The 12916-nt window shown below is 38.4% G+C and overlaps 1 protein-coding gene across 1 annotated transcript in view; it reads right to left on the bottom strand.

The window, feature by feature from the left end:
• bmp1a (bone morphogenetic protein 1a) overlaps positions 1 to 7187 on the bottom strand; it is a 91486-nt gene extending 84299 nt beyond the window's left edge. The window contains exon 1 of the mRNA XM_051117661.1: positions 7007 to 7187. Coding sequence (XP_050973618.1) covers positions 7007 to 7151 — 145 coding nt within the window. The 5' untranslated portion in view covers positions 7152 to 7187. The remainder of the gene's footprint in view (positions 1 to 7006) is intronic.
• Between the last annotated feature and the right edge of the window lie 5729 nt (positions 7188 to 12916).

Raw genomic sequence — 12916 nt, 5'->3', positions numbered from 1 at the left:
GGTGCTTTTATAAAATGCTAAGTTCTTACCCTAGTCTTAAGTAGTACCGGTATATTTGTAGCAATAGCAAAAAATACATTAAATGGGTCAAAATTATCGATTTTTCTTTTATGCCAAAAATCATTAGGATATTAAGTAAAGATCATGTTCTATGATGGAAAGCTTATTTATTCAGTTTTCATATGATGTACAAATCTCAGTTTCCCTTATGACTGGTTTTGTGGTCCAGGGTACTTTGTTTTTTGCATGTCATCTAAATTCTAACAATCTGGAACATGAAATATTCCAGAAAGTGTGTTTCTGTGCTACTAGCATCACCAAACAGAACTGCATAAATGACTGTTTTCAAACAGGTTTCCAAACATTCTCCCCCAGTCTGCCATTGGTTGGCCAAATAAATAGCCCCGCCTCCAATTTCACACCATTGGTTGAGCCTGTGTTGCTATGCTGGGCTGTTGGGAGGCTTACACAAACCGTATAATGTTTTCATAACAACACAGAGGCTCAAGTATTAAACTAGTAGATTAATTTTAGATAGGAAAGAGTATTTTGACACTGAAAATATTACAACATCTTTAACTATGTGATAACAACTCCATAAGCTTCAAACGAAATCCACTGTGGTAGAATCACAAAGCATACTTTGGTGTGAGAGACAGTTTTAGCACTCTATTCCACATATGTGCCTAAAAACTACTACATTTTACTCATTTTTCCAACAGATACCGACTGTGAAATTGTTTGGAATTATGCAGAATGCTTGAAAAGTCATTAAATAGCCACCAATCCTTTCCAAAAGAAGAAAAATGAACCATGGGAGTGTATGATGTCACCAGCTGTGCATGTATGACAGTCTCTGCGCTCGGCCAGCAGCTCCAGCTGAACCGTCTGCGCTTGCGGTTTTCCACGCCGAGCTATGAGACGGACTCTGAAGACGCAAAAAGAAGGAATTCAAGCAGCACCACATTTCTTGGTGAGTGGTGCAACAGGGAATCAGGTCAAAGAGTACTTTATTAAAACCATGCTGGGGAAAAAGACGGGGAACAACATTTGCCATGTGAGAACTACAGCTGAGTGTGAGCTAGCAGTCAGAGCTTTGCGGCCTCTCTGTATATTTGTTGTCTGGTGTGTTTCATGGAGTTTATGAATTAAGCACTTATATAACGCATGTGAGAGAAATGAGGACAAAGCTACAAAATTCTCAAAGTTCTCACATTTTAAGTCAACATGAAATCAAAATCTGACATTTTGAAAGGTACTTCAAAAACCATGGCTGATGTATTCCAAAAATTACCAAATAAAGAAAAACAGCAAGTAAAGCATCACAAAAGAGGTCCATACAACTCTTGCAATATATCCCAAACCTTTCTGACATATGAAAAAAAAAAGCCTGAATTTAAGTGGTTATGATCATTTTGCCTCGCAATGAGCTGTTAAAGTCACACTAGCTGCGTTGCCATTACCATTCAACTTGCAAAAAAAACCTAAATTGCGAATTGAAAACACGCCTAATGGTAATGCGTCAATTTCACAATAATGCCAGTATATCGCGAAAACTTTCTTACATTCGCATGAGATGAAATACCAGAAGACACGTTATTTTGCAATAGTTTTTTATCAACATTTATATATATGTATGTATGTATAAAATAAAATCACTAAAGTTTTGCGCAAATCTGTAATGGAAACGCAGCTAATGTAATGAATGTAGTGACAGATCTTTTCTTCTATAGTCTGACATGCATCTGAGTGAAACAGATTTTCAACAAACAATAAATGTAGGGCGGGGCTTAGGGTGTGTTCCAAGCATTGATTATTGGCACTTTCTTTTTGTAGTATCGCCATTCTACCACTAGACTCTCTGTGTAAGCATGCTCAGAGTTGTGCTTATGTTTACACACATTCCTATGTACAAGTAAAAGTTGGTAGATCCCACACTTTGTGTGAAACTGTTCTTACCCACTCGTTACTCACATATCTGTGCATACGCACTGTTGATAAATGAGGGCCCTGGAGTTTTCAATCGAATCATGAGTAGTGGTCAACCGATATATCGGCCAATATTTGGCTTTTCTCAATTATCGGCATCGCCCCTTAAGTTCTTTTGTTCGGCAGATTTGTTTGTTTATTTTGACAGCGCACCAGACTTTTATTTTTATGGTGCTGAGAAGAGCAATAGTCAGAGAGAATTATTAAACAAAGGAGGTACACAAAAAGTTTTATAACGATTATCACTGGAGATAAACTCGTGATTTGATTTCAAGAAGTTGTCATCTAAAGTATAAGTATGTTTTTTTGACAATTATTTTTAAATTCTTTTGCAAATTATTTCAAAATTCTTAAATATTAATAAAAACAAATAAAAATTCTCTATCTACCTATCTATCTATCTATCTATCTGTCTGTCTGTCTGTCTGTCTATCCGTCTATCCGTCCATCCGTCTATCTATCTATCGGCCACCGGCCACCCTGCTGTCTAAGACATCGGCATCAGCTAAGACATCGTCTGTCAAAAAAAATTGATTGCTTAAGTTTTGCGCAAATCTGTAATGGAAACGGAGTTAATGAAAGAGACGTAGCGGCACAGTTTTTTTGTTTGTTTGTTTTTTTTTTCCATACTATGACATGCATCTGAGTGAAACAGATTATCAACAAAGTTAAATGTAGGGTGGGGTTAGGGTGGGTTCTATGCACTGATTGTTGATTGGTTGTTGAGATGTGAGCGTTGCAGATAAAAGTGAGCTTGATGAGGGGGGTTTAAGTGGACTAAATGATTGGAGAAGTCTTGCATAAGTCCAGTGTTTTCAATTAAACATTATACAGTGGTCCACCTATATACCGGCCGATATTTGGCTATTTGGCACTGATAATGGCAACAATCGGAACTGTTAAACAAAGGAGGTACACAAAAAGTTTATTACTATTACCACTGAAGAAATTTTAAACTTCCGATTAGATTTCAAGAAGTTGTCATCTAAAGTGTAAGTATGTTTCTTTAACATTTATTTTGAAATTAATTTTCAAATGCTTTTACATTTCTTAAATATTAATTAAAACAAATACAAATTCTCTATTCTCTACTTTTATTTTGACAGCACACCAGACTTTTATTTTGACGGTGCTGAGAATGGCAATAATCAGATAGAACTGTTAAACAAAGCAGGTATACAAAAAGTTTTATAATGATCAACAAACTTTAAACTTGTGATTTGATTTAAAGAAGTTATAATCTAAAGTTTAAATTAAAACAAATAAAATTCTCTATCGATCTATCTATCTAGGCTTTATATTGGTCATTGACCACCCTGCTTTCTAAGATATCGGCATCGGCTGTCAAAAAAAACAATATTGGTCGACCAAAAAATTATGAGGTCAAAAACGTAAAAAAAAAAAATTACATGTATACCTGGATGAATTGTTCACAGTAAGACCTATAACATGCATTTTGAGAATAGATAGGGCCGATTTTCATTTCATGATGACTTTTTTTGGCATTAAATAGTGGGTTCACTAGGTGGCACCACAGTTTTTTTTAACAAGTCACAAAATGGACAACACCAATTAAGAAAACAAAAGGTGTAAGTGGAAATGACCACAACTGATATGCGAGGAAATCTCAAGAATAAAAACGACAAAACTTTGTGTTACCCTCTACAGGCCAGGTGAAGTATCAAAATTCGAACACATGGTCATGGTTAACTAAGGTCAATTGAAAATACTTTGAAGGCTACAGTGTTAGACTATGCGTGAGACATACCAGCAAGCGGAAAAACTAAGTACACCCCATACTTAATAGCATAGGAAAATTCTGTCATTTAGTCATCCTCACGTTTTTCCAACACTGTTTGGCTTTCTTTCTTCTGTTGAGCACAAAAAGAAAAATTTTGAAAAATGCCTGTTCTGACCATACACTGAAAGTCAGTGGAGTCCAGTATTATGTTGCTTTAGTCCCCTTTGATTTTCATTGTTCGGAAAAAACAGTTCCTCAAAATGTCCTGTGTTATTACTGTGTTTCACAGAAGAATGAAGAATGACATTAAAAGGTGACAGGCAAAGCTATGCCTTAAATATTTACAGTCAGTTCAATGCAACATTTTCCTTAAAACCTTATTTATAAACAAACAATTAATTCTGCTAGTTTTAAGAATGTAATTCAATAAGGAGATCAATATGTAGCGTAGTTTAACGCAACTCTGTTTGACAGCATGATCCTTCCACCACATCTATTTGGATGAAGGGTAAACACGGCACTTTACATCTGTGTTCCTACTCCTCTCTCGTACACGCAGACCTCTCGTCTCGCATAATCTCTGCTACAGCTGGGCCGCTTGGGCCCCGTCCAGAACCAATCCCAAACCCTGTCCTCTTCTACCACTCAGATCTAAGAGGGTACGTGCACATGTGTTGTTTAGAAAAGCGAATGTTCTCCAAAGTTATAATCATGTTTACAGCAGTCCAATCAGGTCAAAGAGCCAGGCACTATGGGTATTGACATCATAGTTGAGGTATTAGGGGTAATGAAGGATCGGCCAACACTCTTTGCTGACCAGCAGAATCTTTTACACGAAAATGTAGGGCATTACTTCCAAAGTGGTGTCACCTTGCAAATCCGATTGTTTGGAAATTGTGATGGCAGCGAGATTTAACAGTTTATAAAAGCTGGAGATAAACAGCTGTGAATGAATGTATAATCGGTGTATCGCGTCATAAAGGCCAGCGAACTCTGACTCACAACAACCTGTATAAATACATCACTTCCTTTTAATGAAAAGTGCACACACCAGATTTCTAGAGAGAGCCAAAAGGGTCACTTCTCTTAGCTAAGCTAACTTGAATGATGCATGAAATGCGATAGCTAGGAGTCACCAATCAAAACAGAACTGCGTTGGCTTAACGTCACTAGAGTGCCTGAATCACAGAGTGACAGAACAATTCGGGAAGTTAATCCTAGTATGAGATCGACGCCCCCTGAGCCTTTGCGGGTCAACCAGCCTAATCTGCCTGGAATACCAATTTCAGCTGGTGGGCTGCGTTATTGTCCTATAGCCACTTGTTAAGAGGAAAGTCTGTCTCTCAGAGGGGTGAAAATGTAAAAATGAACAGCCAAGGGCCCCATTCAGCTGCAAATGAGGACATAGAAAAAACCCAGGCCTGAAAGAGTGAAAAAGAGGAAGATGAAAGAGAGGGAGTTAGGAAGGAGGTGGAGAGGAGTAGCAGACAAGTTAATAGAGACCAAGATCCCTGAGATTTTACACGTCTCCGGAGTGACCTCTGTGTGAGCTTGAAGAAACTTGGATTCATTTCAATCCATCCACTTAACGGTGTAAAACCAAATGTCAGCCTGCAGGTGGCAAAACAAAGGAAATCCGTAACATCCCACCACAAGCCGAAGATTACGGTTAATGTTCTGTTGGCGTACTTTTGCCCCTAGAAACTAAATTCAAGCTCTGTTTCTTAATTTCATAGCAGATCAGTTAACACATGATCACTTCAAGTGATAGTTCAACCCAAAAAAAAAAGGAAATTCTGTCATTTAATCACTCTCAAGTCATTCCCAGCCTGTATAGTTGATCACATAACTAAGTCTACAGTTAATAGAAGTTCTAGTGCCATATAATTGCAAAAACTCCCCTTGTTTGTCATTGGCTGACCAATGAGATAATGCCGCCCCAATATCACCCCATTGGCTGAGCCACTTTTGCTCTGCTGAGGGTCAGGACGTTCAAACAAACAGCAATGTTTTGATAGCACCACAAAGTCACAGTGTTTACACTCTGTATATTAACCTGGGACTGGAGAAAGTACTTTTAAAATCACCCAAATATAAAGTTTAGGCAGGCGCCTTTAAGAAATCTCAAGCATCAGTTAGATGTTCAAAGTTAAGGCATGCCATATTTGGGACCATTCCTTCTTAGTAAATATTTTCAGCTGTGAAACTCAATAACCTCTTCTCGGCGAACGACAAAATAAGGGCGCTTGCCTTGACAACACGGAATGTGAAAATAGACAGTGCTTCTCACGGGACCCGAAGAATTAATTACTTCCCTAGAGCTACTAAACCATAATTATATCAGACATAATTGGTTGAATTCAGGTCGAGATAAAGTTATTCTCTGGAATATGTGAGCATATGATACAAGTCCGGTCTAGCGTGAAATTGGGGACATCAGGCTAAGCACTTTTTATAACTTTGGTTGTGTGCCAAACAGCATGCATACTACACATACTGCATTCGCAGTGTACAGTGTATACTGTGTACAGCACGTCATAATATAAATCATGATTTTTACTCTTACACATTTCATTGGTCTGCCAAGAGTGTTTTCCCATTTCAAAATGCAAAATCCATGTTCATTATCAAGATGACAACATAAGTTCTCGTGACAACAATGCAGCATACTACTTTTACAGTTTCATACATCATAGAGCAACGTCTGTAATGGATGATGTAGTGCACCCTGTGTAGGAAAACCAAGCCAGCCGGTCACTACGTCATTCAACAGAGTGACATGGCAAAAGGGGGTTGTTCCAAACCCAAAACTGAGAACACTATCTAGGGAATAAAAGTGCATTGCTATAGCAACCCAATCTGCAACTTTGTTGCACGATGTAAAGTTCGAACATACTTTGAACTGCAATTTCAAATAGTCACTTCAAATAAACAAATGTCAATCGTTGGCGCGCCGTTCGCAAATGCAAACTTTCGCGAAACTTTTCGTAAACAAAACGAAGAAAAACTTTCCGGCTGGGATCTGGCAAAAGAAAACACCGCCAGGTAAATATTTTCGTGCCTGGTGTCAAAACATCGCGTAATCTTTAAGAAATCGTTGTGTCAACAACACTTCGCGCAAAGTATTTAGGGGTTTACTGACGCCGCGGATCGTGTGTTTATTTTGCGCTGTCATCTACAGTTTATAGTTCGCACAGTATCCCAGCAGCCTTACGTGGCTTACGCGAAAGCTTGCATCTTATCAAAGCAGGGTAAAGAAATGTCTTTCGGGCTCACCAGCTTTGCAGGGATCTTTGTAGTCGATCACATCTGATGGGCTGCTGGTCTCCACATAGTAGCCGGGATCAATCGCGTCCAAATCGAGCGCTGCGAGCACGGCGAAGCTGGAGAGCAGGAACGCACACCTCGCTGCGAGGTCCATGATTGGGCTAGTGGAGCAGGAATAGAGGTACAGACGGAGAGAGATGATCGGCAAAGGGAGGGGGAGGAGGGAGGGAGGAAAAATGGGAGGTTTTAGGGGAAATGAGATCCCTCTCGAGGGCGGGTTTAAACGCGCAGCTCTGCCTCCACACACATACACACACACGCAGACACACTCACGTTGTGTTCCCATAGCGGTGAAGTGATTTGTGCAGCTGGGCTGTGTGCCAGTGCATAGGTTACAAACTTTGTCGGAGAGAGGTGTTGGTGCTTCTCACACTGGTTTGTGACATGCCTCTGTGTATGCCGAGATCCCGGTGTACCTATATGCTGCTCTATGTGATGTGTTTCCAGCATACGATGTGTTCTCTGTGTATATTGTGGTCAGTGTCTGCTGTTGTCTTTGTGTGCTGTGTTACCAGTATATGTTAAGTTCACTGTGCACTTCTATGTACAGTACACTCTCAGAAAAAAGGCACAGAAGCTGTCACTCAGGCAATACCCTTTCAAAAGGGTGTGCACTGTAAGTGCTATATGTACATTAAGGTACAAATGTGTACACTTTAGGTACTAATGTGTATAATTTAGGTGCTATATGAAGAGTTAAGATGCAAAACCAGCTAAAAGATATCTTGGTCAAAAATTAGATGCTGAGTGAATGCTCCTGACACATAGTATACGTCCATCAAATACTTTTACTTCAAACTCACTAAAATCCCAGCCTCAGCCCAATCAGAAGTATCAGTACTTACATAGAAACCTATACAAAGTAGCCAAAAAATGCTAATTTTAAAGAAAAACGTCAGATGAATTTAGAGGCTTTTGCATCTGAACTCTTCATATGTACATTTAGGTACTAATAAGTACCATTTAGGTACAGTATGTACTGGGGTGTAACGGTACACAGATGTCACGGTTCGGTACGTACCTCGGTTCAGGGGTCACGGTTCGAAACAATTTCGGTACAACAGGAAAAAAAAAGCTACTGTGCTAGATTTCTTTTAATTTATTTTTAACAGACAGTAGTACAAGTTACATTTTTTTTTCCACCTACATGTGAAAACACTAAATATTGTATCAAATTATAACGTCATATATAGGCTATAAAATCTGCAGTGCATATATACATACAAGGAATAAATACTTGACATTTATTTAATTTAGTTAACTATTAGACAAGGGGGGGAAACAGTGCGACACGTAACGTAGCCTATATTTGCTGAGTTCAGTTTTGTGACAGAAAGGAAACTCAAATGGCAGAAAGCGACATCCTATTTGTTTTTTGTTTAAAGGGGTCATCGGATGCTAAGTTCACTTTTACATACTGTTTGAACATTAATGTGTGTTGGCAGTGTATGGACAAATTTACCCTAAAATGATAAAAATCCATGCAGTGGTTTTTGATTAATCTGTAAAAATAATATTCCCTTTTTCAAATCGAGCTATTCTCAGATGCCTGTCGTTGTGCCGTCACACCCACAGAGGCCGCTCCCACAATAGTTGGCATGAGCGTTTTACCTCAGATCAGCTGTAACAGTCCGCCCTCTCTGTTTCGATGCCAGAGCAGGGATGTAAGTTAGACAGGAATATCTCCGATTGAGCAACTGAGGTGTTGTGTTGCTGGATGTTATAATGAACATAGTGGTTGTCATTTATTCCCGACATCTGAGCTGCTGAAGATACAGTAGATTATGTTTGTTTGTGAAGGAAATGCACCTCCCGATCTACATATATCCGTCTATGTTCGCGCAAATCATTCATGATCCAGCTTCACCTACTGCAGAAGTGAGTATAAGGGTTTTTTATGAATCTTTGCAATCACCTTTCCTAATAAAGTGCTAGTTAGCAAGTTTAGCGGCTAAACGTGGCTAAATGGAGCTAAAGTAAACATGCTCGTCACTCCACAGAGAGAAGAGAGGGGCGGGGCGAGCAGAGCTCATTTGCATTTAAAGCAGCCTCGACCTGAATGAGATTATTTTTGCAGCGCTGATTTTGACAAGGTAAAAAGGTTTTTATTTTTACACAACCACTGAGAATTTTTAACTAAAGTATATTATAGACTTTTCATTAAGACCCTAAAGAATCATATAAACTTGTGGAAAATGGGCATCCGATGACCCCTTTAAGTTGATTTTGCTGGTATGAGTAAACCTGAAGTAATCGCGCCGGCGCACACAAACACAAAACATATACATGAGCGCACCCGCCTCACTATGTCACCGTAGGAACGTATTAGCATTTGGATACATCGTCAATATGAAAATATTATGGCATATTTGGATTTGTGCCGAATGAAAAAGGTAGGATACAAGAGCACAAAGCTCCATTTCGCAGACAGTTGAGTGTGCAAGCCTTTAAAGTAACGTTATACTCCTTTATTAGTAAGAGACGCGTTCAGAATCAGCACATGGTCACTGTCTAGTGGTCTTTGTTTTCAAGTGCGCAACTCCTGGCATTCGCTGTTCTGCTGGCGGTTATTAAACAGCGTTGCATTACCGCGGGCGCCCCCTTCTGAATTGAGGGTGAATTGCCTGTATTCGTTGTAAGGCCTCATGCATACATGTATACGAATACATGTATCGTTCCACCCCTAGTATGTACACTTTAAGTACTAATGTGTACATTCTAAGTACTAATATGTACACTGTAGGTACTTCAATATATCACATATAGGCAAAAAAAGGTGTAGACACAGGCCAAGATGTACACCATTCCTGATCAAATGATCGAAGTCTGTCTGAGATTTTTTTCTTTTAAATGAGCCTTTTTATCAGGCTGTTTAGGTTCAGTAATTGGCAATGAGAAGGTTATTAGTCAGTTTTTGGATGCGTTATTTTCAAGAATGTCCAAATTTTATTTTTATAGGAGCCTGATAAAATGCTCATTTGAAAGAAAAATCTCAAATGGACTTGGTTTTTGCATCTGAAGTCTTCATATTATATGTGTGTGTGTGTGTGTGTGTGTGTGTGTCTGTAGATATTTGGCAAATAAACTATGATCTAAACCATCTCCTACACTGTTCTAGGTTTATTTCAAGTGAATTACTCAATAATTTAATCTCAAATTGCGTCCTGGTAACTTTTGCGTGAATTTATTTCGCAATAATGACAATTTATGGTTTTTATCTTCATTTCTACATATTTTTGTCATTTGATTTATTTGCAGGGTTTCTGCAGCTCTTTAAAAAGTCTTGCAAAGTCTTAATTCACCAATCCACAAATTAAGGCCTTACAAAGGTCTTAAATCACAGTAGAAAGTCTTTAAATCATAATGTCATGGCATTAAATGTTGCATGCACTGCAAAAAAATAAAAAAGAATATCTTCCTTCCTGTTTTCCAATTCAAATATCTAAATTTACTTGAGATGCAAATGTAAAATGAAGTTTTAAAAACTGAAACTTTTGCTTCTCAAGTAAATATATCTTGATTTATCTTGAGACATTTGCATTGGAAAACAAGACAAAAATACTGATGGCTAACTTCACTTTTTTTACAGTGATCACACTGATTTTAAAGGGGTCATCGGATGCCCATTTTCCACAAGTTGATATGATTCTTTAGGGTCTTAATTAAAAGTCTCTATTATACTTTGATTAAAAATTCTCAATGGTTTTGTAAAACAACACCCTTTTTACCCTGTCAAAATGAGCTCTGCAAAAATCATCTCATTCTAAGGGGTTGTTCCTTTAAATGCAAATGAGCTCTGCTCACCCCGCCCCTCTCTTCTCTCTGTGGAGTGACGATCTTGTTTAATTTAGCCGCTAAACTTCCTAACTACCATGTTATAAGGAAAGGCGATCGCAAAGATTCATAAAAAACAAAATACTCACTTCTGCTGTAAGTGAAGCTGGATCATGAATGATTTGTGCGAACATAGACGGATATATGTAGATCAGGAGGCGCATTCCCTTCACAAACAAATGTAATCCACTGCATCTTCAGCGGCTCAGATGTCAGGAGTAAATGACGACCACTATGTTCATTATTACATCCAGCAGCACAACACCTCAATCGCTCAATCTGGGATATTCTTGTCTAACTTACATCCCTTACAGCTTCAGCATCGAAACAAGGAAAGTTACTGGACTGTGACAGCTGGTCTGAGGTAAGACGCTCATGTCAATCAACTATCGTGGGAGTGGCCTCTGTCGGTGTGATGGCTCGATTTGAAAAAGGGGATTTTATTTTTACAGATTAATTAAAAACCACTGCATGGATTTTTATCATTGTAGGGTAGATTTGTACATACACTGCAAACACACATTAATGTTCAAACAACATGAAAAAGTGAACTTAGCATCCAATGACCCCTTTAAATGTCTTAAATTGACCTTCTTGAAATTGGTAAATATTGTTAATCAAGTCTACAACGTTGCTACAGACTGACTATATCACAGCACAAATCGATCACAGTAAGTGGTGCTATTGGTGGCCTCACATTGCATAAACAACACACTGCCATTCATCACAGGTCAACATACAAACTAACAGCACATTTCATACTGCAGAATGGTTTTCATTGAGTGAGAGCGTCCAAGCGTGTAATTTGTTACAGATGAACGTTGTTCTCCATTACTTAGAATGTCTTTCCCATCAATACTTTTGTTGTTTTGTTGTACAGATATTACATTATCAATTTGTCTAGTTTAGCATTCCCTCTTTCTCTGGGAATAATATTCTTTATTCTGATTCCCTCATGTAACTAACTTGATGATTTATGGATGATGGAAGTTTCAAATCATATACAGAAACATTCATAATCCAATTACATACAATAAACTCTCCGTTTACCATCGATTTTGTAGAGAAATATGGTGAACCACATTTGTGTCTGCTTCTTTTCTTTCTGTTAAAGGGGAATTCCATATTTTTTTGTCCTCAGACCCATTATAACACTCATCTGTGGAATGGAATAGTGGAATTCCCCTCGATCGCATGCATCTGTTGGGATACGTGGTGTTTCTTTATTATGTATGTAATGATGATGTGCAGCTTACCATCTGACCCACATCGAATCTAATACAATATGAGATCCCAGATGACCATGTGTTCCCATAAATTATTGTTAGAGATGCCAAAACATGAAATAAGTCCTAAGTCACTTCCTTTCTATACACAAATTCATCATAATGATACTCAAAGGAAAATCCCTGATTTGACCCCATGTCAAGTAGAATACATTTTACATCATCCGAGTTTCAGGATTTCTCCCACTCCCTACTTATTGTTCATCTTGTCATAGACTTTATAATGACACAAATGTTCACAACATCAAGGTCATGGTTTTGATATATACACGTAGCTTATACAATGAAAAAAAAGAAGAAAAAAAAAAAAGATACTCAGCTATACAAAAAATCATCTGCATATGTTTAGTGGCATGTTGGTATTTTGTCTCTGTGAAACCAAGACAGTCATATCCTCAAGTTTCCTACGCCCTCATGAGGCCTTGCGTCAAAAGTGGGAGCATCTTCCGGTTCAGAGTAAACAAGCAGGACATGACACTCATTCATTCAACAGTTGACAGGAGTGACGGGCAAATGAAGCCTCGTGAAGCACCGAGACTTTCCTCTGACTATTTCGGGAAAAGATTCAAAGCTTCGAGAGTGTCGAAAAGAGCTTGATCTGGTGGTTAGTAAAAAATAAAGCAGCCAAAAGACTAAAGCTCCGTCGGAAGAAGCATTCACCACAATTTCCATAGATTGGTCCATGTTATATGCACTAATAAAAGCCTAACTGTGTGTTTTTGTTTGTTGAATTTCTGAC

This window comes from Labeo rohita, chromosome 8 (assembly GCF_022985175.1).
Source record: "Labeo rohita strain BAU-BD-2019 chromosome 8, IGBB_LRoh.1.0, whole genome shotgun sequence".
NCBI lineage: Eukaryota > Metazoa > Chordata > Actinopteri > Cypriniformes > Cyprinidae > Labeo > Labeo rohita.
The sequence above is the reverse complement of the archived record's forward strand: the minus strand, read 5'-3'. Positions and strand labels throughout refer to the sequence as shown.